At 40.6% G+C, this 23,115-nt stretch overlaps 2 protein-coding genes across 4 annotated transcripts; both read left to right on the top strand.

Annotated features, from left to right (window-relative positions):
• The first annotated feature begins 478 nt into the window (after nucleotides 1–478).
• Nucleotides 479–6,427, top strand: LOC111576499 (zinc finger CCHC domain-containing protein 7-like). Of its 2 annotated transcripts, none has more exons than XM_035953683.2 (8): nucleotides 479–1,317; nucleotides 2,622–2,683; nucleotides 2,997–3,107; nucleotides 3,212–3,382; nucleotides 3,650–3,685; nucleotides 3,980–4,084; nucleotides 4,359–4,476; nucleotides 5,560–6,427. In XM_035953683.2, the coding sequence occupies exons 1-8, from the start codon at nucleotides 933–935 to the stop codon at nucleotides 6,054–6,056; spliced, it is 1,485 nt and encodes a 494-aa protein (XP_035809576.2). In that variant the 5' UTR covers nucleotides 479–932; the 3' UTR covers nucleotides 6,057–6,427. The 2 variants fall into 2 exon arrangements, with proteins under 2 accessions (XP_035809576.2, XP_035809575.2); XM_035953682.2 differs by having other exon boundaries at nucleotides 3,209–3,382.
• Nucleotides 6,428–6,940: 513 nt separating this feature from the next.
• Nucleotides 6,941–21,304, top strand: LOC111576507 (E3 ubiquitin-protein ligase RNF38-like). Of its 2 annotated transcripts, XM_055016886.1 has the most exons (13): nucleotides 6,984–7,070; nucleotides 7,744–8,360; nucleotides 12,207–12,259; nucleotides 12,423–12,604; nucleotides 13,241–13,670; nucleotides 14,862–15,002; nucleotides 15,177–15,365; nucleotides 17,612–17,773; nucleotides 17,889–17,989; nucleotides 18,681–18,762; nucleotides 18,852–18,973; nucleotides 19,367–19,466; nucleotides 20,066–21,304. In XM_055016886.1, exons 2-13 carry the CDS (start codon nucleotides 8,081–8,083, stop codon nucleotides 20,126–20,128), a joined length of 1,905 nt encoding a protein of 634 aa, XP_054872861.1. In that variant the 5' UTR covers nucleotides 6,984–7,070; nucleotides 7,744–8,080; the 3' UTR covers nucleotides 20,129–21,304. The 2 variants fall into 2 exon arrangements, with proteins under 2 accessions (XP_035809602.1, XP_054872861.1); XM_035953709.2 differs by having other exon boundaries at nucleotides 6,941–8,360.
• Nucleotides 21,305–23,115: the final 1,811 nt, after the last annotated feature.

The following is a 23,115-nucleotide window of genomic DNA, read 5'->3' as shown; positions in this document are numbered from 1 at the left end:
TTAATCATTTATTTTACAGTTTTCAAATATTACAGTATTTCATAAGTATTTGTATATTTTACTTCCTTATTAATTTTTAAGTTTTTTTACAGTGTAATGTTTCAATGGTTTTACTTGTATTTGTTGTGTGTAAATGTACAGTTTAAGTAAATCAGCTTTTATAGAAGTTTATGTTAGGATGTTGTATTAATGTAGATTGTAGTTTCTTTGCAGTAGTTTCTCTGTAGAAGTTGTTGCTATGGGAACAGCTTGGAGCTAAATCGTTTGCTGCCACTTTCAGCTGCTGACAAGTTAACGTTGTGAAATTCTAAACATTCTTGTTATTAGAAAGTAATTTGACCTTACTTGTGACTGATATATTATTAACTATGATGATTTAATTTTTATTTATTTTTTTAAAAAATATAATCAACCTGATCCTATCGCTAGAACAGAGCTCATGACTCCGTGCAGTTTGAACTCCGGGTTCAGTGTTTGCTGTCCAACATTTTCCGGAAACGCCGGGTTAAGTGCTGAAAACACAAACAAGCGTGGAGGGAGCAACTTCTGTCTCCGCTGAATTGAGGGAACATTCTGTATTACTGAATGAAACAATCAAGGTGGAGTGAAATGAAACGGTAAGCGACCGAAAAGCGCCTTTATAGCCGGTATATGACTCGGTTGTCGGTTGTATGTAGCTGTGGTTAGCTAAATTGCTAACTGCTAGTAGACGCTAGCATAGCATAGCCTCAACCCACGTGTCAAAAAACATTTTTAATGTTTACATAACCACGGCGTAATTTCATGTTTCCTAAAGAAATTCCCTGTCCAGACAGTGAGACAGGGAATTTACGAGAACCTTTAGTTCTCGTAAATGAGTCCTTAGCCACCCCTTTTCAATAGCAGTGCGGGAAGCTGCCGTTGGGCGGTGCTGTTCAGCTGCAGGTTGCACCATGGACTTTACAGAGGAAAATGAAGTTGAAGATGGTGTGGAAGTCGCCAAAGACGAATCGTTCTTTATTGAGGACTGCAGCGGCTCAGATGGTGAAGGAGAAATTACGTTTGGACTGCAGAAACATCACACAAGCTGCAAACAAGCTGCACGGCTCAACAGGGAAAGCTCTCCTCCGCTCCTCCTGGCCTTCTCCGTCTCCTCTGGAAGGACTCTGCAGGACTCCAGCCAGGCTTCTAATGTTGACTGGCAGGAGGAGGAAGAGGACAGCGACCAGTCTATCGAGGAGTGGATGATCCTGGAAGGAGAGGAACAGGCGGGAGACTCTAGCATCCAGCTCAACCTGAGCTACTGGAAGAGCTCAGAGGATGACCGTGGAGATGAAGGTTAGACTATAACTTACCAGCCAACTGTTAAACACTGTTTTGCTTTCTGTCATCTTAACTAGTCTCAATAGTCCTAATTCTAGTGCATTTAAATAGTTTTTGTTGTGCTTACAATATGGTCTTAAGAAGTTAAAAAGTCAACACTGAGCTACAGTACAAGGACATCAGGCTTCACCTCTACGTGGTGGTTATGCCATATGAGATTATCACTTCTGAGCTTTGGATGTACAACTATACACAAACAAGGCACTGCAGCAACTATGCAGTTTTTTTGCTTGTCAGTATGTGATTAGATTGGCACTTGTCAGATTTTGGACTCAAATAACTTTGAATAAGTGATAAAAATTCAGTAAAACAAAACTAAGAAACATACAAAACAGGGCCCAAAAACCAAGGAATGCCACTAATCGCCCTTTTAACAATATGAAAGTGGGGAAGGATAAGCCGTTAGTTTAAATCAGATGTTGGTGATTAAAGTACATTTTGAATATGTGCAATTTGTGGTTGAATCATACCCTAATTTTGTAATATCATGTTACTGCTCAGTAAAAAAAAATAAACAAGTTACAAAGACAAAAGATGATATTCAATCTCCAACAGGTGATTCTGCCTATTTAGGCAACTTTCTACTTATTTATCTGGACAATTGTAAGGATGAACTTTTTTTTGTTCTTCAAAAAGATTTTTTTTCCAGCAAAATGGATAACTACATGAGCTGTAATGCTTCATAGACTGGGCTGTAAAGTTGTGGCTCAGATAGTCATTATGCATGTTAATGTTCTAACATAAACAGAATCGTGTCTAAAATAATGATGAATTCAATTAGAAATACATTTCTGTTATATTCTAGGTAAAAACATGAACATACATGATGGACAATGAGTGATGGTGATTTCTGTAAATCGGTGGGAGTGCAATTTTATTTTGAAGGTCATACAGAGATATTTTGCTCAGTAAACTGCCGGTAAGTTTTTAAAAACACTCCGCTTCACATTAACAAGGATTCATTTACAACAAAGGACTTCGCTGCACAACCACTTCATCTTATCATGCCAGCTCGAGGCTTCTTTGGTATTAGGTTTTCTTTTCACATAGGTAGTCTAGGAAGAAAAAGGCCCACGAGATACAACCTTGACAAGACTGAATACCGTGAGAAGATTTTATTTACTGAGCTTGAAAAAAATCCAGATTTGTTCTTTTTTTCAAGGGCTGATGTTAGAAGTTTGTGTAGTAGTTCAAGAACTACTTCAAAGAGTAGTGTCTATGTAGCAGTGTTGTTCTTGGTCTGTTTCTCTCCATCACAGGTGTGAAAGGTGAAAGTATGAAAGCAATCAAAGACATCTGGGCTGTATCAGAGAAAGACAAGGTAGGTTTTGACAGAAATTTAGGTTTTGGCTTTAGTTGAAACTGAATGCGGTTGATTAAAAGACAGGTTTATTGAAAAAAATTGAATTTTAGATTAAAAAAAACATCCTGTGTGTGTGTGCGTGCGCATGTGCGTGAGTAATGTGACACTGTGCCATCATTGATATGTGTAAATACTAAACTGTGGCAAAAGATGAAAAAGAAATCTTTTCAAAACTGATTGTCTGTAGTCTAACATTGCAGTGTGAAGTATGGGTTGATATTGTTCTCTTTTAAAAATGTCCGTCATGTCTTTGTCCTTTCATCTTTTCCAGTATGGTGCTGATCAGTCTCTGGCCAGCCGCTATTTTGTGCCTGGTCAGTCTCTGATCTGTCACGTCTGCAACAGGACGGGACACCTTGCCAAAAGCTGCTACCTCTACAAAGTAAAGCAACACACTCATCTATCCTTTTTCCGTTGGTGTCTTGAGAGGTTGATTGACAAGATCGCAACACCCATCCAAATATCTTAAAAAAACTTTTTCAGAAGAAACGTCCCCCCTGTGTCCTTTGTGGGATCCAGGGCCACCTCCAGAGGGACTGTCCAAACCGCCCCTGCCCCAGCTGTGGACTGCCTTCACACGGCCTCAGACCCTGTGAAATGCCCCCTGTGTGGAACCAACACTGCCAGCGCTGTGGGATCACAGGGCACCTCTCTGATGTGAGTTTGTCCATTAGTTCCCTGGTCAGACAAGTTTGAGAGTCTGTGTTGGAGGAGAATGTCTTTCTGTGTCGAAGGAAACTTTGACAGCATTCGTCAATTGTTTGTTGACAGATTTTGTAGCCTTCGGTGTGTGTGGTGTTGTTTTATTGCTGCAAATAGTTTCTGTCTTCCTGTGGAGTTACACAATGTTTTTTTTTCTTTTTTTTTTCGGTATTTTGCTCAGAAGACTCATTTCCTGTTCTCTCTCTTCTGGGTTTTCCTTAGGCCTGCCCCGATACATGGAGACAGTACCACTTTACAGTGAGTTGAAGTTTTCATTTAACTCCACCTTGCAACTTCTTTGCTGAGCAAACTGTGTAATACCTCTGTACATGAATAGGTCTTTCTGGCTATATGATTTGGTTCAAAATGAGACAATATACTGTATCCAAACAGGAAGGAGGCGACGGATGCCCTTTTAAAATCAAGTGGTTTTTTTTTTTATATGAAATTTATAATTAAATTTATGGGTGTGTGTTAATAAACCATTCAAGAAATCAACAAATTTCAGTTTTCTATGTTTAAAAATGTTTGTTATTTGACCTTTTGTTCTAGACAAGGTTAGAGGTTCCCCTTAGACCACGGACAGCCCACAACCTCCGACACAAGAGATGCCGTGTTTATTGTTACAACTGCTCCAAAAAAGGACATTATGGCTATGTAAGTGGTAAATGAAAGGGATCTTTCTGCTACTTTTACTATCTCCCCTGGGCTTTTTTGTCGGCCTAAATTTTCTGTGAAGGGCTTAATCTTGTCCTCCTTTGAATTCTTATTTTTTCTTTAATTCATATCTCTTTGCCTTTATCTACTGCTCTTATTGTTATTTTGTTTTTTGTTTTGTTCTAATAGCACCATTTTCTGCTGTCTTGTACCTATCCCTTAACTTTTCTATCATTCTCTGCCTCATCTGTGTCTCTGTGTCTGTTGGTATCAGGAGTGCACTAACAGGAGGATGGTCAGTGGCACTTTTCCTTCGCTGCCTTATGTTTGCCACTATGACACCATAGATGACATTCTCTGCTGTCATACCAGGATGCAGAAAAGAGCCAGAGGTAGTGATTACATAATTATTGAACATAAAATGATGTAAACATTTGTATAACACAATGGTCGTTTGTTTTGGTTGTTTTAAATCTTTGCTCATTTTGGGTTTATTGATATGTTTAAAGGAAGGATATGTGATTTATTCTTACTTGATGTGAAATTAAAAAAAAAATCACATTTCATAGATAGATAAATAAAATTGGAATACTTTAAAGGTCCCATATGGTGAAAATCAATTTTATTGCGTTTTGTGGTTGTCTCAGACTTGGAGGTGTAAAGTAAAAACTGTTAAGATATGAAGGTGTTTGCATGTGGCAGCTGTCTCGCAGTTCACCAGGTTTATTTATTTCCTAGAGCAACTTCTGCTAATTCTAAAATGTCTCAGCCACAAGCAAAGCGCCCCAAATTATCTGCTGTTCGCTGCAAGAATGAACACAACAGTTTTCATATACTTCCAGCATCTGAGGAACTGAAGCCCCAGGTGATTACTTTTGTTCAAGACAATGTCACCACATCAGGGAGATCCTAAGCGTTAGCCCATTGCGTGGCTATCGTGACTACTGTTACCATTAGCCTTGATCGCATGCCACTGTTTACATCCGTATTCTTCGCTCCTACTCTCTCTGCTCACATGTGTGCAACATTGACTTATTATCACTTAATAAGGTTCTTGTGGTGAATGTGTCAGTAAACCTATTTACACATCCTGCATATTCGCATTCATGGTTTTCACTCACTAAAGGTGAATACAATAGTCAGTCTGTTATTATGTCTGGTTTTGTCTCTTCCAGCTCTTGAGGAAAATATGTTTCCTCATCTGCTAAGTGTACCACTGTGTTCACCATAAAACCAATATGGTGAAGGGAATTATGCTAAAACACTATATTAAGACGAAGAGAACTGCAAAATTAGTGGATAATTCTCTGCACTTGTCTCAGTGAGCAGCCCTTGTCACATTGCATTTGACCTAATATATAACAGTGATTAGTGCTAAGTTGTCTCTTATTCTACTGATAATATAATATTGTATTAAATATGATCACATTGACCATAAAGGATGTCTTATGCATCAATGTTGGTTGTGTTTTCAGAGCTTGTGAGTGCTGGATCCGTGCCTCCGTCAGACCCAGAACACTTGTCTGAAAAAACAGGGGAGAGTGGTGAGGAGAATCTGTCCGTTCAGGGGAGGAGCAGGACAAAACGGGAGGCGTGCAACCAAGCTGGCAGGAGGAAAACGTGGCCAGAAAGGCGCAGAGAGAGACGTGAGGTGAAGCGACTGAGGAGGGAGGCCCAGGCCATGCGGGAAGGAGGACTACTGAGGAGGTCCCATCATAACTCTAATGATGAAGTCTGTCCCACAGACCCCTTCAGAGACACTTTCCACAGTCGCATTCAGTCCACACCTCCGCCACAGAAGGAGAGGAGGAGCGAGACAGGTGGCAGAAAGAGCAGGAAGAGCAGAGAGGCCGAGAGGTGGAAGAAAAGAGGTGGGATGAAACGTGGTGATTTGTTTCCCCATGGCGATGCAGACATTGGAAGTGAAAACCTTTTTTCTCCAAAGCAAAGAGTACGCCACAGAAGAAGATGAAGTGTGATTCAAATAAAACAAGTTTTTATTGTGAATTGTAACTTAATAACATAAAATGTGTTTTGTCTGGTTGGTCTTTTAATCCATCTATTTATTGTAAGTACTAAACACTGTAGGCTATCGCAAAGAGTTGAAGGATACTCAATTGTATGATATGAATGTGTTTTAACTTTTCTTTACACCCTTTTGAATTTTTTTGCTGGTACAGTTTTCAATACATTTTCAATATGTTTTTACACTATATACCTGCTTTTCTGACTCAAATGTGTGGGGGGTGGCTGATTTCCATCCTAAATATAATGCTCATTTTACATTAACATTTCATTTTCTGGATTAAAATGCCCAATTTGGTCAAAAGCACAGAACTTTGATTTGCTTTTTGTGAAGATAAACATAAATAATTTAAAGAACGGCAGTCTCACCTCATTTAAAATTCGTGTTCAAGATACAAGATTAGTGTGTAATGTTTGATGCGTGAAACACAAGAACAGCGATTTAGGTTTATGTAGTATATTGGTAAATATCAGTATATGGAGCACATCTACCTGAGAAGCCATATGAAGCCAGCGGCTTTCAAAGCCTTGTCTCATAGTATTTCTGCTATGAAGCTGCTGAATTATTAATGAGTGGAGCAGCTGCCTGGGGTTTGCCAGACAAAAATAGTCAACTCTGATAACAAGCTGCAGCTTAAAATCGTCCTTTACCGAAGCCAACTAAACAAATCTCACTGTGACGGCTGTTGTATGCATTTTTACATTTTCAAACGTGTGAGTTTGTATGATCTGCTTGCATAACGAGCACAGAGCTGCCTTGTGAAGAGCTACATATTTCTCTGTTATCGATTAACCGTGACTTGACAGAGATGTGAACCTCCCATTGATTGATCTCCACCACACTCCCCGCTGACCAGAGAAAACACTCGATAGCGAATGCGAGAGGGGATTTAAATTAGACAAATACTGTCCACCGTATTTGACGGACAGGATAGCTATCTGCCTTCTCATGCGGCCAGAGGTAATCCGCTATTAGCACTGATTAGTGACGAGCCGAACGTTGATACAGTGCGACGTTAGCTAGCTTGTAATGTCGGCACTGTTGGACTTGTTTTCCCCTCTAGACCCTGCTTCCTGTTAGCCTTGGGCTAGCTGGAAAATCGAAATTATGCTAATGAACGAGCAGGTATAGTTAGCCAACGCAAAGGGGTGTAACTTTACCACTTACATTAGGCTAGCCGTTGCAGTTTAGTCGCAATTTATTCACGAACCTATGCTACAACTTTATTTTACCACCAGTTATCGGGGCACTTGGTTTCCTTTAGTTTGCTAACGCTCGATAGCTAGCCATCTTGCTTGTGTTGACGGATTTAAGTATTTAACTTGGCTAGCTTTTGGTGGCACAGAGCAGGCGATAATAACTTCGGTTGATTGTTAATGTAGGAGTCAGACTCGTATAGGACCCAATTTCGTTCGATCAATGCATTTAAAATACTTTATTTTACTGTGTGAAAGCCTGTCAGTGTCCACTGTGAAAAGACAATAGAGAAGCAGCGACTTGTTCAGCCACTGTTCTGGTAACGAGGACACCGCTGATAACTAAGTAGAGAGAAAATAGCATTTTGGTTATTTTGTTTTGTTATACCGCATGCTGATAAAATTCCTGATTTTTTGTATATTTTTATTTTACTTAGGTTCGTAAGTGGTAAGAGTAAATAAGCGGTTTACGTTAAGTTGACCCGTGCAGATAGCTCGGGGGACAGTGGATGGAGTCAATGCAGATGGTGCTTGTGCGACATACGAGGGCTGCGCTTCCCTGAACCTGCTGCTTCCAGGTATTTCATCTCATTACAACAAAAGCTTTAAATGCCTCTGGAAACACTCGGTCGTCACCAGAGGTAATTAGGTGGGTACTGAGACTCTGACAAGTGGTCTGAAGAGCGAGGCTGCTGTCCGTCCTTTCTCTGGACGTCCATCTCTCCAGCCTTCCTTCATCACATCCATCCACCACCGCCCTCCTCAGCTCCAGCCATGGACCCTCCGAGGACTCGGTCGCGGTCTCGGTCTGGCTTCTATCATTTCGCCATGAACGGTAGCGTTGGAAGCAGCGGTAACGCGGTCGGTAACGGGAGCTTGATGAACGCCAGCGGAGGAGGGGTGAGCTACCCGCAGCAGAGCAACCCCGGCTGGGCGCCGCACCACGGAGGTCGCAGCTACTCGGAGAGCCAGCAGCAGCACACCCCGGGGAGCTACCTGTCCTCAGGGGCGCAGCGCCACTCTTCGCACGGAGCTCACAGACACCCCGGGGCCGGTAAGCAGGCTTAAATAAACTGGGCCTGCAGCCCGGCTAGATGCATCGTTACACACTCACACAGTATACACCCCCTGAGGGATGCAGGCAGACCACTAACGGCTTATCAGGCTTTGAGACGTTTAACCAAAAGCTTTGGTGCTTTCACTGCCAGCTGTTGCATGACAGGTCAGCTATATGTTGTTAGGCTTGTTGTATTGAAAGCTCTGCTTTAGATGCTTGACTGGCATAGAGTCAGGTAAATAGGACATGGGAAGGTTCATTAACTTTGTCTTGCATGTCATTGGCTTTATTCTCAGAGTGCAAATTATCCTTGCTCTAAGAAGGAATTTAGCACTGCAGAATTTTTCTTACAGATGATAGTTCATGGTTGTGCTGAAGGCCTGTAAGTTACATTATGTTAAACAATAAAGAAATTAACACCATGGGATATTAATGGACTAATTTAAATTAGAACTACAGTTATATAGAGGGATCTGTTGAGCACTGAAGTAGACACAGAATAAAGCAGTTCTATTTATAAATTGATTAGTGGAAATTGTGTGGATTCAAATCGTGTTGGCCATAGAGCAGTGTGTGTTCATTTATCAGATCAGAGACGGATGCATTTGCCCAGTGGCTGAGACATCCCACATACTCTTCTTTAGTCTTTACAAAATGTATGTATGAGAGGAGTCTGATTAAAAAACTGTTTGAAGCCTTGAAATAAGCCTTGGAATTGTTTGACATGAAATCCCTTGATAGTGATTTTATCTTTTGGTTTCAGATTGCTCTCTGCTGTGATTCAGGCTGGCATAGTACAGTTCCCCTTGTAATTCACCCTCAGCTCATTAATCTTTAAGACTTAACATTGTTTAACTTGCATATCAGCCAGTAGCTTTGTTTTGCCCCAAAATTGTCAAACGGGTCTTTCTTTAGTGGCTCGGAGCAGCATAAAGATTAATGGTATCATTTCCAAACAAGAAAAAATAACTATGAAGTTGTGTTGGCACATTTCTTCACTTTGTCAGTTCAATATATTTTTATTGTCAAGTATCAGTAAAACATTTATTCAACTGGATTTTCTTGTTCTCAACAACAGTGGTTCCATACCCAATCCAAACTCACAAAAAAACTTAAAACAATGAAAAGCTCCACCAAAGCTTTACGACATAAGAGGAAGAAATAATTTAAATAGAAAAAAAGGATGTTAGACTGTTGTCAGCATTGACACCACTTTTTAGGGTTTAACAGGTTTCCATTGCTGACCTTTGGAAAGTAAGTGAGGAAATCTTCTATTAATGTCACAATGGATTCTCTCAAAAGCTTAAAAAAGTGCAGTGAACGAATGAAAGCATGCTTCTAATGGACCTCTTTTGTAATAGCAGAACTGTTGCCAAACACCCAAATTAAGGCCTACAAAGGGGGCACTCAGAGAAACACATGCTTCCCAAACTTGAGACAGTATAGCAGGGTTTGTGTGATTGACTTAGACAATGTATTTCCTATCTGTGTGAGTGGTCTCCCTCCTCTTAGGTGCTGTACATGCCTCTCTTTTGGTGGCTGGGGGTCAATGTGTGAGCTAAACAGAATTGCATATGTTTAAGTGTGTTACAAATTTCTTGTTTGTCGATGCTTGTTTGTTTTTGTACTTGTCACTGCATTACGCCTCTTGGCATCACTTTATGCAGTATGTGTCAGGGTTGGACTTTGGGGGTGTTAAGATGTGTCCCACTGTCTTACCTCCTTGTTCTTTGAATCCTTTTTTACTCCTCCAGTTTCAGGCATGTTGTCACCCAGTGTAGCTTTAGTAGTGAGTGTTGCAACCCACAACCTACCAGCATTACAGCTCGATGGCAGCTAGTTTTTTTACAAATCTTCATTAATATTATTACATGAGATCTTTGCAGATTGTGTGAGTAAAATAGATTGTTTCGCTAATTACAGCTTGTCTCCTCTAAGTAATGGTTCAAATTTTGGTATCTCCGCAGAAGAACATGAGCAAATTGCTTCTTGATGACAGCTGACACTCTAAGTTCACTACCCTGCCGGACTCGATCGTGTGGTTAAAGAAATGGTGTCAGTCTTCCCCAGCAGCAATGCTCAGAGGAAATAAGGTTGTGTCTGCTCGCCAACAGAACCCGTTGTGTCTGGCTCACTATCCCCTCTCCTATGGCCCCTGGGATGAATCAGCATTGACAGACCTAGTTCTCCATAAAACACATGGGTGTCTAATGCCCAGGACCCTATAAGCTCCAAAGTAAAAAGGGATGGTAAGATGAATAAAAATGTGAGCCAGTGTGCTGGCCCTACTGTTGGCTAGTCAGTCAACCGCCCATCCCTCTGTTCTCCACAGCCACTAGCAGGGCGTCTTTGAGCTGTCATTATCGGCAGACTTCACATGGCTCTGGAGTGGCGGCGCAAAGACAAGAAAGGGGTAGCGGGGGTGCTTTCAGATCTGTTGTTTCTGAGGAGGCAGAAGGGGCTGTTTGGATGAGGGAGGCATAGAGGAAGAAAAAGAAAGAGATGAGGGGAGGAGTTTTGCCCCTCTTTTTGGTGATTAAAGGTTTTTTGGGGGGACTACTTTGAGGAAACTCTTGTCAGTTAAGTTCAAGGACATCCGTCTTAAGCTGCTGAAATGTCTGTGTGCACATGTTGAATCCAGACTGCACATGTGGTCTGTCAGATAAACAGATGGTAGAGCATTGTGTTTTTCTGAGATTATGTTTATGACATTAGTGCTTTATGCAGGGATGTTATTTTTCTTGTTTTTAGTATTATTTTTTTGGCATATTAATCCCATTCATATCATTAAGGAATCTCTTTTATTGTAATGGTCTATTAAGCTTAAGAAGAGAGATGTTATCGCTTTTACACCACAAGGACATTAAAAAAAAATGGGTGAAGAAACACAGTATACAGCTGTTGTTGCAGAGATAATTGTGGCTGACTGCCTTGCTTAAGGACACTTCAGCGTTGCAGAAGCTTGCCAACACAGAGACTTGCAAACAATTATTTTCATTGTTGACTAATCTGTCCATTTTTTAATTTATTGTTGAATTTAATGTTTATAATATAAATTATTGCATTTTAAATTTTAAATTGCATCTTATGTCTGACCAACAGATAGGCCTAAACCAAAACATATTCAGTTACCCCAAAACAGGGAAAAACAGCAAATCCTCACATCTGATAAGCTGAAACCAACATGTGTTTGGCATCTTTGCTTGAGACAAATGCCCTGACTATCAAAATTGATTCCAGTTGCTCAGTCAGTTTTTTCTCCCTCTACATAGTTCATCATGGCAGTTTTAAGAGTGATAGTGGCGAGTTAATGACTGGAGACAAAAGTGGGTGTCTTTGCCTGTTTAAAAAAAAAATGTTACATGTACAAACTCAACAAGATGCTGTAGTGTGCTGTATGTGTTTGATTGTGGATGTGTGTTTCTGTTTGTGCCTGCTTTTCATGGTAGATTCGAGGGAGTGATTTGTCTGTGAAAACCAGAGAGGATGAGTCCAGTTTGCTTGTTTAAAGCAGGAAATTCAAAAGCCTGTTAGGAAGAAAACCCCTTGCTGAGGACACACGGCTGTAACTGTTTGTGTAACAAGATTTCAGATTTCGGTGTTAAGTCTGTAGAGCTGCTCAAGCAAATCAGCCAGGCTTCATCTAGATAATGTCCTTTTTTTTGGCATCCAGTGTGGTCTTAGAATGGAAAATAAATTCAAAGACAGCCAGCTGCCTGTGTGTGTTGGTGGTGTTGTATTTTTGTTGGCTTAGCTAAGCGTATGTCCATGTGTCTTGTGATGTTGGTGTTTTTCTCAGCCCCATCTTATCTGATTATGCTTTTTTTTCTTTGTGGCCTGCAGGAGGAGTGCTACATTTTCATCCAGATAATGTGTGCAGCGAGGATCGGGACAAAGTAAGTATGAAACATGACCATTGCCTGTTGTGCTTTTGGTTTAAACAGAATTTGTGCTTCATTGTTTTGTCTTTCTTAATTATTCTCCTCTTTTGTCTGTCCTCTTTATTTCCCTTATCAACCATTGCCATGGTTCCCTTTCCTCCTTCACCTCTGTGTGCAGATGGAAGACAGTCCAAGCCCGAAAAGGCAACGTCTTTCCCAGCAGTCCATGTTAGATCTAAGCTCCGCCCCTCCCTCTACTCCTTCCTCTCCCATTCGCCCCTGGGAGCTGCCTCCTAGTCGCAGACCTCACCCCCACTACATGCCAGAGAGATGCCACACACCTGTACGAAACCGTCGCAGGTATGATGCAAATACGTGGATAAATGTGCACAAGTACATACAACTCTTATCTCTGTAAATAATCTAAATACTAATTGTTCAGCCTGTAATATATAAAAAAATAATAATTACAATTCACAGAATTCCAAATTTATATCCTGAAATTGCTTATTTTCTTTCAGTAACAGTCAAAAAACTTAAAGATGTTATGTGCAAAATTATATGAATTAAACTAAAACAAGGATTTGTGGGGAAAAAATTGAACAAGATAATTGAATACTTTTTGAACCATCGTCTCAAAACATAGGTACAGACACAAAATGCAGTAAGTGGATGAGTGTTAGTCTGCACAGATTTTTGAATTTCTACTGGTTCAGATGTATGTTGAGGTTGTCTTTTAACTATAGGCTATCTGTAATGATAATGAATTTCAAATGTCTTGAAAATTAGAGTGTTAGTCTGCCTGTCGAGTGGTTTTAATAAATTAGTTTAGTTAAAATGCATTGTCTTGCAGCTTTTTTGTCAGCATTAAGGATTAAAGAAATTCATTGTCAAGTATTTTTCTGTAGGTGGGAACTCGAATATATTTCATAACACAGATGAAAACAAAACTCCTTCTGCATCTTCTTTAGTTTTTCCTTTTTCCTTCCACCTCAGCCCTCCAATGAGACGCCAGCGTGGACGGAGAGACCGTCTGACGCGCCACCACCATCACGCCCACAACAACCACCACCATTACAACAGCAACAACAACAACAACCACCACCACCACCACCATCACCACCCCAACGCCCACCATCATCACCACCACCATCTGCATGGCCCATCGCCAGGCCATCAGGATGAAAACTACCGACACCCAGCGCCTCCTCAGGGTTACCCACCTTATAGCCAGCAACCTCCTAGAGGGCCGGGGCCTGAAGAGCGCCCAGGTTACCACCCCCCAAACCCTTCTCCGAGACCTCTTCACCAGTCTCCTAACCTGTCTCCCAGGCTGCTGCACCCTGCGGCACATCCACAGCACCCACACCCTCACCCCCACCCATCCCAGCAACAGAGCAGTGTGGTGCTGGACCTCCATGAGCAGGTAGGTGGATAATGTGGCCTTGTTGTTGGGGTGTAATGAAGAAAATACAATGGCACAGCACTTTAGAAAGGACTGACATGGTGCTAGTATCACTGATAGTTATTCACTAAGATGGTTGTCCTTTTTGGCATTTTGTCTCGTTTTTGTTCTGCTCAAGAATGGGAGACACTTAAAAACTACCACTGGAAGACACATCTTCTAGAAACAATGCACTAAAAATTAAAGCCAGCTGCTTGCGTCTATATTAACTTATTTGCAGCTGACGAAGATGGCTACGGACTAATGAATTATGTTATTTTAATCTGATAAATCACTGTGATCTGTTGGAACTTGAAAGTGGCAAATATACTTTCTGCTATTTATCAAGGGAAGCTAATCCATGAAAGTGAAATATTTACTTGGTTAATATGGGCAACTCTAATAGGATGTCTGGCTTGTGTGCTTTTTTTCCAGTGGGGGAAGATTCAGGAAAACAGGTTTTTAAATTGGCTGGAGCGGAGGAAAGTTTATTGGCAAAATGGAAGCTTTATCCTTTAGAAATCATGGTGTGTATCATCAGTCTTTTCAGAAAGTCACATTCATTTGAAAGCACAAATCTAATATTTAACAAAGAGTTTATGGCTGTTACTAAAAGTGGTCTTACAGTATGTATGTGTGACACAGTGAAACAAATTACTCTGATAATTGGATTTGATGGCAACAGTCCACAGAAATGGAGAAAATTTAAAATCGGTCACAGGACAAATTTTTGTGTGCACTTCATTTCCAGGTAAAATACTGTGTCAAGTGTTTGACCTCAATCAATTATGTGCCACTCAAATTTAAATTATATACTCAGAATTCATGCACACAGATTAGTGCAAGTTTCAATACAGAACGGCATTCCTTCTTTTTTCTTTTTTTAGAGTCCTTCTGTAACTGCATACACTCATAAGCATTACCGCTATCCCTATCTATGAGCATTTTCGCTTTATCATCTTAGAACATGCCTGTGTTCGTACAAGCCTGATCGACTTGTGTTCAACACCAACTACAAATCTGTGTTGTCAGCACCAATGCGTGGGGCTTTGAAATGTTCTGTTTGCAACCCGGACAATGTGGATTAAGTCTTATAACTCCTGCGGCTCAGCTTTAGGTCCCAGTCTCTGTGCATAAAGTTGTGAACCTTGTCCCTTTGATCTGCACATTTAGGGTTCAGCTCCAGTGTCATATCCTGTATCTCCTGCGGGAGCGCCACCAGGCCTCCCCCCTCGCTCTGCCCCACAGCAGATACCAGCATGCTCAGTAGTCTTCAGTGGACAGCACTATCCTGTATGCAGCGTCCCTCCTCCTGTGAGTGTAATTCCTTAAATGATTCATGTGTCTAGTTTGCTCAGAATGTTTGTACAGTTGCCGTTTGCTGTTGCTAATTTCCTTTATGATCATTTATAACTAATTTTTGCAACCTGCCCTCCAAGATGTCTTACTGTTAAATCTTGGTAAAATCTTACTGCTTCTCTTTTCTAGGTCCTTCAGACTTGTTCTGTGCAGCACTTACCCATGCCCTACCCATTCCCATCACTGCTGTCCAGTGACCCGGCCTTTCTGCTCCCCCCTCCTCACCTCACCCACCCCCCAACACACCTTTCCCACCATCCACCTCACTTGCCTCAGCCTGGACAGTTTGGTCCCTATCCAGCGCAGCAGGCCCGATCGGTGAGTAGGAATTTCTATGTTGTTCTTGCTTCAGTCTTTTGTTGAATTGGTGTTAAATGCAGCTTTTGTGAATATAGTAAAATGTGTCGTTTAGTTTTTTATTCTGAACTGACGGGATATGTGCATCCCTAAAAAGACATTGTGGTACTTGCACAAAGTTTTTTCTTTAGAAGCCAGTGTGACAGTCAGCATCTTTCAGGGAAGCTTTCAACATTCCTCCTGCCGTATAAAAAATTCAGCAGTAAAGGTGTTTTACAATGTTAAAGCAAAATAGATGATGCATATTTTAAACATTTGAGTTGAAGCAATTTGTGCTGTTCTCCTTTAGTGCCTGCTAGCACTTAGAAACAGTGTGGTTTTTACTAATAAAACAGACATATACTTGAATAGAGTGTTTTCTCTTCTAATGATCAGTAAACTCTACCATTCAAAACTAGATCAAGGTGGTCTTGCAGTTAAAGAAAAAAAAAGAGTTGGATGCTTTTTGAGATTCAGTATTACCCCACAGCTATACTGAACGCATAAACTATGAGGTGCTTCCACTCTAATCAAAGACAGTGACCACACCAGGCATGTGAACGGCGGATCGGTGATGTGTATGCGCAGCAGAGATCTATGCAGTAAACGTTATATTGTGCGTAAGGTGTGTCCAGCCCTTTTACACAAAAATGGATCATAAAGTATTTCCACTTCGGAGTCTTGATCACCCCGTTTTCTGCCAGTAGCGACCAGTTGGCAGTTGCTTAATGGTCTGACTCACTGGATGTAGGTTATAAGCCTACTATTGGTTTATTATTTAAGTCAGTTTCATCCTCCCCTTGCGCTATCTCTGTGTTACTGTTTTCTACGCAAAGGAAAATAACATCAACAACCTCTGGCCTACCAACCAGCCACGATGAAAATTTCAAGATTTGAATCGTGGAGTAAGGCAGCCATACTAGTTAAATTTTTTTTTTGGTGGGTTTGCCATTGTAATCACAGTGTTTGTCTCCCTGCATGCAAATGTTTAACCACAGCAATTCTACCTGTCACTATATTGAGGGAACGCCAAAGCCACATCTTTTGCCAATGACGACTGTGTTGGTTTAAAGAAATACAATGAAGCCTGAGTGTTTTTTTACTTCTATAGTTGAATGATAGTGAGGTGCAGCCAGACCTTTATGTTCTACAGAATGGGCTGGCTGAATGAGACTAGTTGCTTAGTAACTCTATCCCTTACAGAGTCTACTGTAGTCTGTCAGCTTAACTATAGTACACACACTCATTGAAAAAGTTGAAATTTAACAGTGCTGTGCTGGGTTTCCCTGCTTTGGGAAACCAAAGACACAATAATCCCAAAATGAAAGCTCACCACTCTGTTTTGCGACAACCATACGTTGGCTGCAGGTAGCCACATCACATTACATGGCACATTTGCTTGGCAGGGTCTGCGTATGTTATGCATCTGGTGGAGCCACAACAGTATTGTTGTACAACTGTGCTATTCCATTTTTTCCCCCACATTTTCCTTGTTTGTGGCTTAGATATTGTTTATTATTGACTGATTATTGAAGCTTGAACTGAATACAAAGCCAATGCAGAGAGAATGAAATTAGTTTATCTTGATTTCATTAATACATTAGTGTTTTTAAAGCTCTTTCAGAATCAGGTTCAGAAATATTTTTTTGATCCCAGAGAGGAAATTGCTTGTGTTACAGTTGCTTTCATTCAAGGTCAGAAATATAAATAGTACAAAATATATAGATGAACAAGTACCAAATATGAACTAAAAATATAGGCAGAAGTTGAAAAATTTAACTTCAAATGTAAACATGAGTAGAAACTGTATATAATATGCATAGTTATTGCACATTATTAAGTGCTAACTCAAGAAGTGAAATGAACTGAGAAGTTTGTCAACTGTTTGCACAGAAACATGATGAGTCCAGTCTATTGACGGTGACTCTTGAGTGAGGAGTTATACAGTTAGATGGCCACAGGCAGGAATGATTTCCTGTGGTGCATCTTGGAGGGATGAGTCTGACTGAATTAGCTCCTGCAGCTGACCAGCATATCGTGGAGTGGGTTTGTTGTTGGTTTTTTAAGGGTTGATACTTTTTTCTGCCTCCCACTTATGCACTCTTCATTAAGTATATGTTACTGAGTGGTTGAATTTCTCCTGTTGTTACATGCACGAATAACACAGAGAGTATGTGGCTCCCCCACATTCCTTTGATTATTCACAAATTTGTCTGTTGCTTTCCCAGCCTTTACAGAGGATAGAGAATGATGTGGAGCTCCTTGGAGAGCATCTGTCGTTGGGTGCTGGGCTCCACTATCCCCCTGCCACCCACCCTGCCCTCACTCCACACTCCACTCAGCTCCATTTCCTCTCCCATGACCCCTTGCCACAGGAGTTCTTTGGAGTGGTGAGCATTTGCAATAAATTGATGAAATATGTGTGTTTTCAACCTACAGAGTGCTCTGAAAAAACAAAAACTGTGCAAATGATCTGACATGTATGTGCTGTGAATTGCCTTCTAGTCCTATCCAAACTTCATTCCTCGGCGTCTCCCGGGGCGACGGTACCGCTCGCAACAGCTGCCACCTTCGCCTTACCACCCCAGCCTCCTGCCTTACTTCTTGTAAGTGGATCACTGAATGAACTTACTTAGACAAAAAAAAATGGTTGTAATTCTTAACTTATTTTGGCCAAACAGCAGATGATCTTTAATGATTGAAATATGCAGTCAGTTGGAGAGTGATGACTATTAGGGCTGGACCTGAATATCCGACTATTCGGCGATGACGGTGGTATCCGAATATTTATTTTGAGATCCGAATATTCAGATTACGCCCCCCCATCAGACGATGTCGCGCGATCGGTATTTGTCTCGTCAATTCACCCGACGTGTCCCCCTGTCGGACATTACAATATGAACCGATCCTAATATTCGCTTTGCCCCACCATCCCACGCCCCCACATGGTCAGGGATATTGAAGATCTTCTTGAAAATAAGGACTCACTAATTTGGACAGTAGTTTAATCTGGGAAACAAAGAGATTCCAGTAATGCAACAACTGTTTACTGTGGTTTCAGCGTAAGAACAGTTTGCTTTCCAAAAAGTGAAGTAATGAATACACTGATGATTAAAGGCTAAGATTTTAGTATTTAAGACTGGATGGAAAAAAATGTTTTTTAGGGGCCTTTCTTGACTATTCACAGCCTTTTTTTGGTTTGCTTTGTGAGAAAGTTGGCAAATTTCCACCTTAACTGCTTATAGCTCAATGGATAAAGTGAACATAAACATTTCTCTGTGAAATTTCTCTCCATAGATCAATGCTGCCAGTCCAGCCCACAGGTCCTGCCATCAGTCTAGAGCTGGATGTAGACGATGGAGAAGTGGAAAATTATGAGGTTTGTTTTCTGTTTTTATTTTCAGGCTTTAAGTTTTGACGGATGCAGGCTCTGATTCTCCTGTTGTTGCTGATGTTTTCTCCCAACAGGCCCTCCTGAACCTCGCTGAGCGCCTGGGAGAGGCCAAACTCAGAGGACTGACCAAGGGGGACATTGAACAGCTTCCTTCCTATCGATTCAATCCAAATAACCATCAGTCTGAACAAACACTGTGAGTGCTTCCTTTTAGAACCACTTGACTTGCTGATAAGGGAAAATTATTTTCACATTCTCTATTTTTGTGCATTAATTATTTCATGGCAGTCTATATGGGATAATTTATAGGTTGTAGTATAGGTATTTTGCATATTTGCGGCTTTGGAAGCTTAAAACAACAGTAAATGCATTTGAGGTTTTAATACAGAAGGCACGTGTTTTAGACATTCTCCATTGCAATGAAGTCTCTTCTATTATATGAATACCATTCAGTAAGCAGAGATTGTATCTTCAAATATTATGTGGCCCCAGGACTGTAGTTAAACTCAGTTAAGGTCAAATGGAAATTGTGTTAAGCCACAGTTTTTGTGTTACTATTATTCACATGCTAATACATATTGGATTGCAGGTGTGTGGTATGTATGAGTGATTTTGAGTCCCGCCAACTGCTGCGAGTCCTGCCCTGCAGTCACGAGTTCCACGGAAAATGTGTCGACAAGTGGCTGAGGGTAAGCAACTTCAGCATGGAGCACGCTGTCTTGAGTCTTTATTATATACACACATACAAGTGGAGTTTAAGGCTGAGCTCACATTTTTATTCAAGTCTGTCACCTAATGTACCAGTCCGTGTACACATTTAGATACACAAACACCTTTTAACTATTGGACTGTAGTGAGAATCTCACTTCTGAAGAGATCTGATAAATAAGAGAAACAAACATCAGTACAACGTGTTTAAATGTTCCCAAACTCACCACACGAGTCCCTAAAATCTGTAAACCACACTGAACCCCAGGACAGGGCTATCTGAGGACACTGTGGCATGTGATTTCCCACAGAAAATCTAAAAGAGGCGCTTGAACACAAAGTCAAAGAGTTTTTTGGTTCATAGGCACGTGGCATTGCCCAGAGCATCAGTGTGAATATTTGGTGTGATTAGAAATCAATACAAATATTTGTTTTAAAAAAAGAAGCTGAAGTTCATAGCAGCTTTTTGGTGGAGTAAAGTGGGGAGTTTGGTTCTTGTCCAAATGTACAGCTTTAGAAATGAGTGTCATGACTGAAAATACTGAACTTCCTTTAAATTTTGTGTTTCCTCTCTCCTCAGGCCAACAGGACGTGTCCCATTTGTCGTGCCGATGCCTCAGAGGTCCAGAGAGACTCAGAGTGACCACAAGAGGGAGCAACACACTCCCTATTGTCTGTCAAACACTTCAGCACTGCCTGCTCCCAATGTATTGAGACACATGTGCGTGCACACACACACATACACACTCACACAGACCAATATCTTTCTTTTTTGTACAGCACTCTCTCCTCATTTGTTGTTCTTTCGTTCTTTGCTAAAATATTGTGTCTCCTCTTATATTTGATGTGATTTTCATCAGACGGTTTTCCTTCTTGTTCTGTTCCTTGCTGTACATGCACATGGGTCCTCAAGATTTTTTAGGGAATGACCCACCATCCTGCAGTGGTGTGTGAGGGTGTGTGTACACGTGCATGCACCACAACTGTGCAAGTGATCTTAGGTCAACCCTGTAATGCAGGGCTGTGGTACAAGACTGTGTGTGATATTTGTGTGAGAGAAAGAGAGAGAGTGTGTGTGTGTGTGTGTGTGTGTGTGTGTGTGTGTGTGTGTGTGTGTGTGTGTGTGTGTGTGTGTGTGTGTGTGTGTGTGTGTGTGTGTGTGTGTGTGTGTGTGTGTGTGTGTGTGTGTGTGTGTGTGTGTGTGTGTGTGTGTGTGTGTGTGTGTGTGTGTGTGTGTGTGTGCAAGAGAGAAATTTTTTGATGTCCTGGAGCATGCCTGAGTTTCTGTTGTGTATCAGACAAAAGTATCAACATCTGAGAGTTTTTGCTCTCATGAGTGACTGACTTTACTTCCTGTTTGTATGTTTATGCATTGTCTGTTTGTATGCATACTATGTGTGTATGTATGTTATAGACTTAATCTTTTTTCTCTAGTTTAACACTAAGGGTCCATGCTGCCACTATAGTTCTCGGTTGCCTATTTGATCCAATTGTTTCAGTAGATTATTATTGTTATTATTATTATCATTATTATTATTATTATTTGACCATTATAAGTGATTGTTTTTCCTGCCTGGCAGTTACCTCATCATTCCAGTTTTGGTCATCACTCATTACAAGCGCTTCACAGCATTACTTTGAAATTAAGCACATATATTTTTCTTTTCCTTTCTTTTCTTAGCAAAAATAAGTTTGTCTGTGACTTTGCAGTGGCACATGTTACATATATATATCTATACATATAGATATATATAGATATACTGTATAAATCTATGATTATCTGTATACCAAATAAACAGCTTGATATAAAATTTTTAAATGTAGTATTTTGTATACATTTTTCATTTATTTCAGTTGAATATCAAGAGCTAGAGAGACAAATGAAGTTAGATTTTTCTAGATTTGAAGAGGTGGTATTATTAAACACGAGATGCTGCAGACTGCTGCTCTAGATGGTTTCTTCTTTCCAGGTTTTATTAAGAGGTTTCAGCAGATTAAAGTGACCACTAGATGGTGCTACTGCTCTTCTAAACTACTGTCACTTCACTCTCGCCCACGTTGGTGTATTTGCATAATGTTTTGGTTTTCCCTAATGCACACTATGCAACATTGTTGTGACATAATGCTGTTGCAATCATTTCACTACAAACTGACATTTGTGGACTCTCGCGTAGTATTGACAGGTTGCTAAAGTAGTAACGGTTTCTTTTGTAATTGTACATTCTTGTCTCTGGGTTGCAGGATACATTGTTTTTTTCTTCTTAAATCTCGTTAGATGAACACATCTAACACTCCCTCTTGAGGTTCCCTTCACACTGTGGTCCTCATTTATCCCCATTATTTTCTGACAACAAGTAAACCTTAATACTGCAATTAAAAAACAGCCCATTAAAATAAAACTGCGGCTATATGAGTAAGTAGTGACACACCAAGGGGTAATGTGTATGTAACTAAGATTAGAATTGTATATGTATGTGAGAAAGCCTATGGAAACATGGGATGGCAACCAAGCATCTAATCTGAAAAGCTGCTCAGTGAAATAAGAATGTACAATCAAATCTGCAATGCATCTGAAGCAAAGGTCTGCATACTGTTGGTGCACAGACTGTCCAGCTCCCCTTGCGGCACACATCTGGTTACCTACTTTTTCATGTACGTGTGTGCTTCCCTGTGGTTCTGTGCATTTCGCTGATTAACAGAACAGAGCGTGTGCTTCTGTACACAGTAACATAGTATCTACAGTTGAATGCCAATGTCAGGTGTCTCCTCCAGGCTTTGCAGCACACATGGCAAAAGTTTTTGCAAGCAACTTGCATGGAGCTGCTTCGAGGCGCCGAGAACGCAAATGTGATTGTTTTTCACTGGACACAGTTTACCAAACACATTCGTGGAGGATGCAACAGAGGGCACAGCCACCTGATGCCAGTGTTCATCTTATCTGCATATCAGTGTTCTTACTTACTGATGGAAGCAGTGTTTTTTTTTTTTTTTTTTCTATTTGTGCTATTTGGCTGAAGATGTTTGTGTTGCGGTGTTAAACGTAAGATCTTATACCAAATCCAGACTCGTTTGCTCTTTGAAAAAAGCTACGGTCAGGAAGAAAATCAAGACTATAAAAACCCTTGAGGGTAAAACTGAAATATAAATGAAGTCTGTATATACAAAAACAATACTTTATTGCAGTCACAGGTCTCCAGTCCAGCATAGTTTAGTGATATTTTCTTTGAGGGTCAGCACCTCTATGTCACCAGAGCTTCTTTTATTGATTTGAGTTGTTTTTCGCAAACTGTTGAACTTCCTGATGCCGATATTTATCATCTCTATTTAACTTCTGCTGTCACCCTAACACAGATCAGCTACGATAAGCTTTGCATTTTTGATCACAACAATGTAACCGTTCGAAGGAAACCACAAAATCACACCTCAAACAAATGACACTGAGCACAAGTTTGGTCACTTATTTATTCCTGAAATGTAGGTGTAATTTCTGTGGAATCCAAGATCTACCTATAACATATTGTATTTGACCTGTAGTAGCCAGGATATAAAACTACCTGTAAACTGGAAAACAGTAGTTGAAACACTTGAGATGATGCAGACTTGTGCCTTCTTAAACTTGGAAAATTCCGA

This window comes from Amphiprion ocellaris, chromosome 13 (genome assembly GCF_022539595.1).
Source record: "Amphiprion ocellaris isolate individual 3 ecotype Okinawa chromosome 13, ASM2253959v1, whole genome shotgun sequence".
In the NCBI taxonomy this organism is placed as follows: Eukaryota; Metazoa; Chordata; class Actinopteri; family Pomacentridae; genus Amphiprion; species Amphiprion ocellaris.
The sequence above is the reverse complement of the archived record's forward strand: the minus strand, read 5'-3'. Positions and strand labels throughout refer to the sequence as shown.

Coding starts and splice junctions, on each gene's coding strand:
- LOC111576499 (XM_035953682.2), top strand. CDS start 933: ATGGACTTTACAGAGGAAAATGAAGTTGAAGATGGTGTGGAAGTCGCC. Junction 1,318..2,621: donor GGATGACCGTGGAGATGAAG/GTTAGACTATAA, acceptor TCTCCATCACAG/GTGTGAAAGGTGAAAGTATG. Junction 2,684..2,996: donor CTGTATCAGAGAAAGACAAG/GTAGGTTTTGAC, acceptor CATCTTTTCCAG/TATGGTGCTGATCAGTCTCT.
- LOC111576507 (XM_035953709.2), top strand. CDS start 8,081: ATGGACCCTCCGAGGACTCGGTCGCGGTCTCGGTCTGGCTTCTATCAT. Junction 15,366..17,611: donor CAGCGCAGCAGGCCCGATCG/GTGAGTAGGAAT, acceptor TTGCTTTCCCAG/CCTTTACAGAGGATAGAGAA. Junction 17,990..18,680: donor AGCCTCCTGCCTTACTTCTT/GTAAGTGGATCA, acceptor TTCTCTCCATAG/ATCAATGCTGCCAGTCCAGC.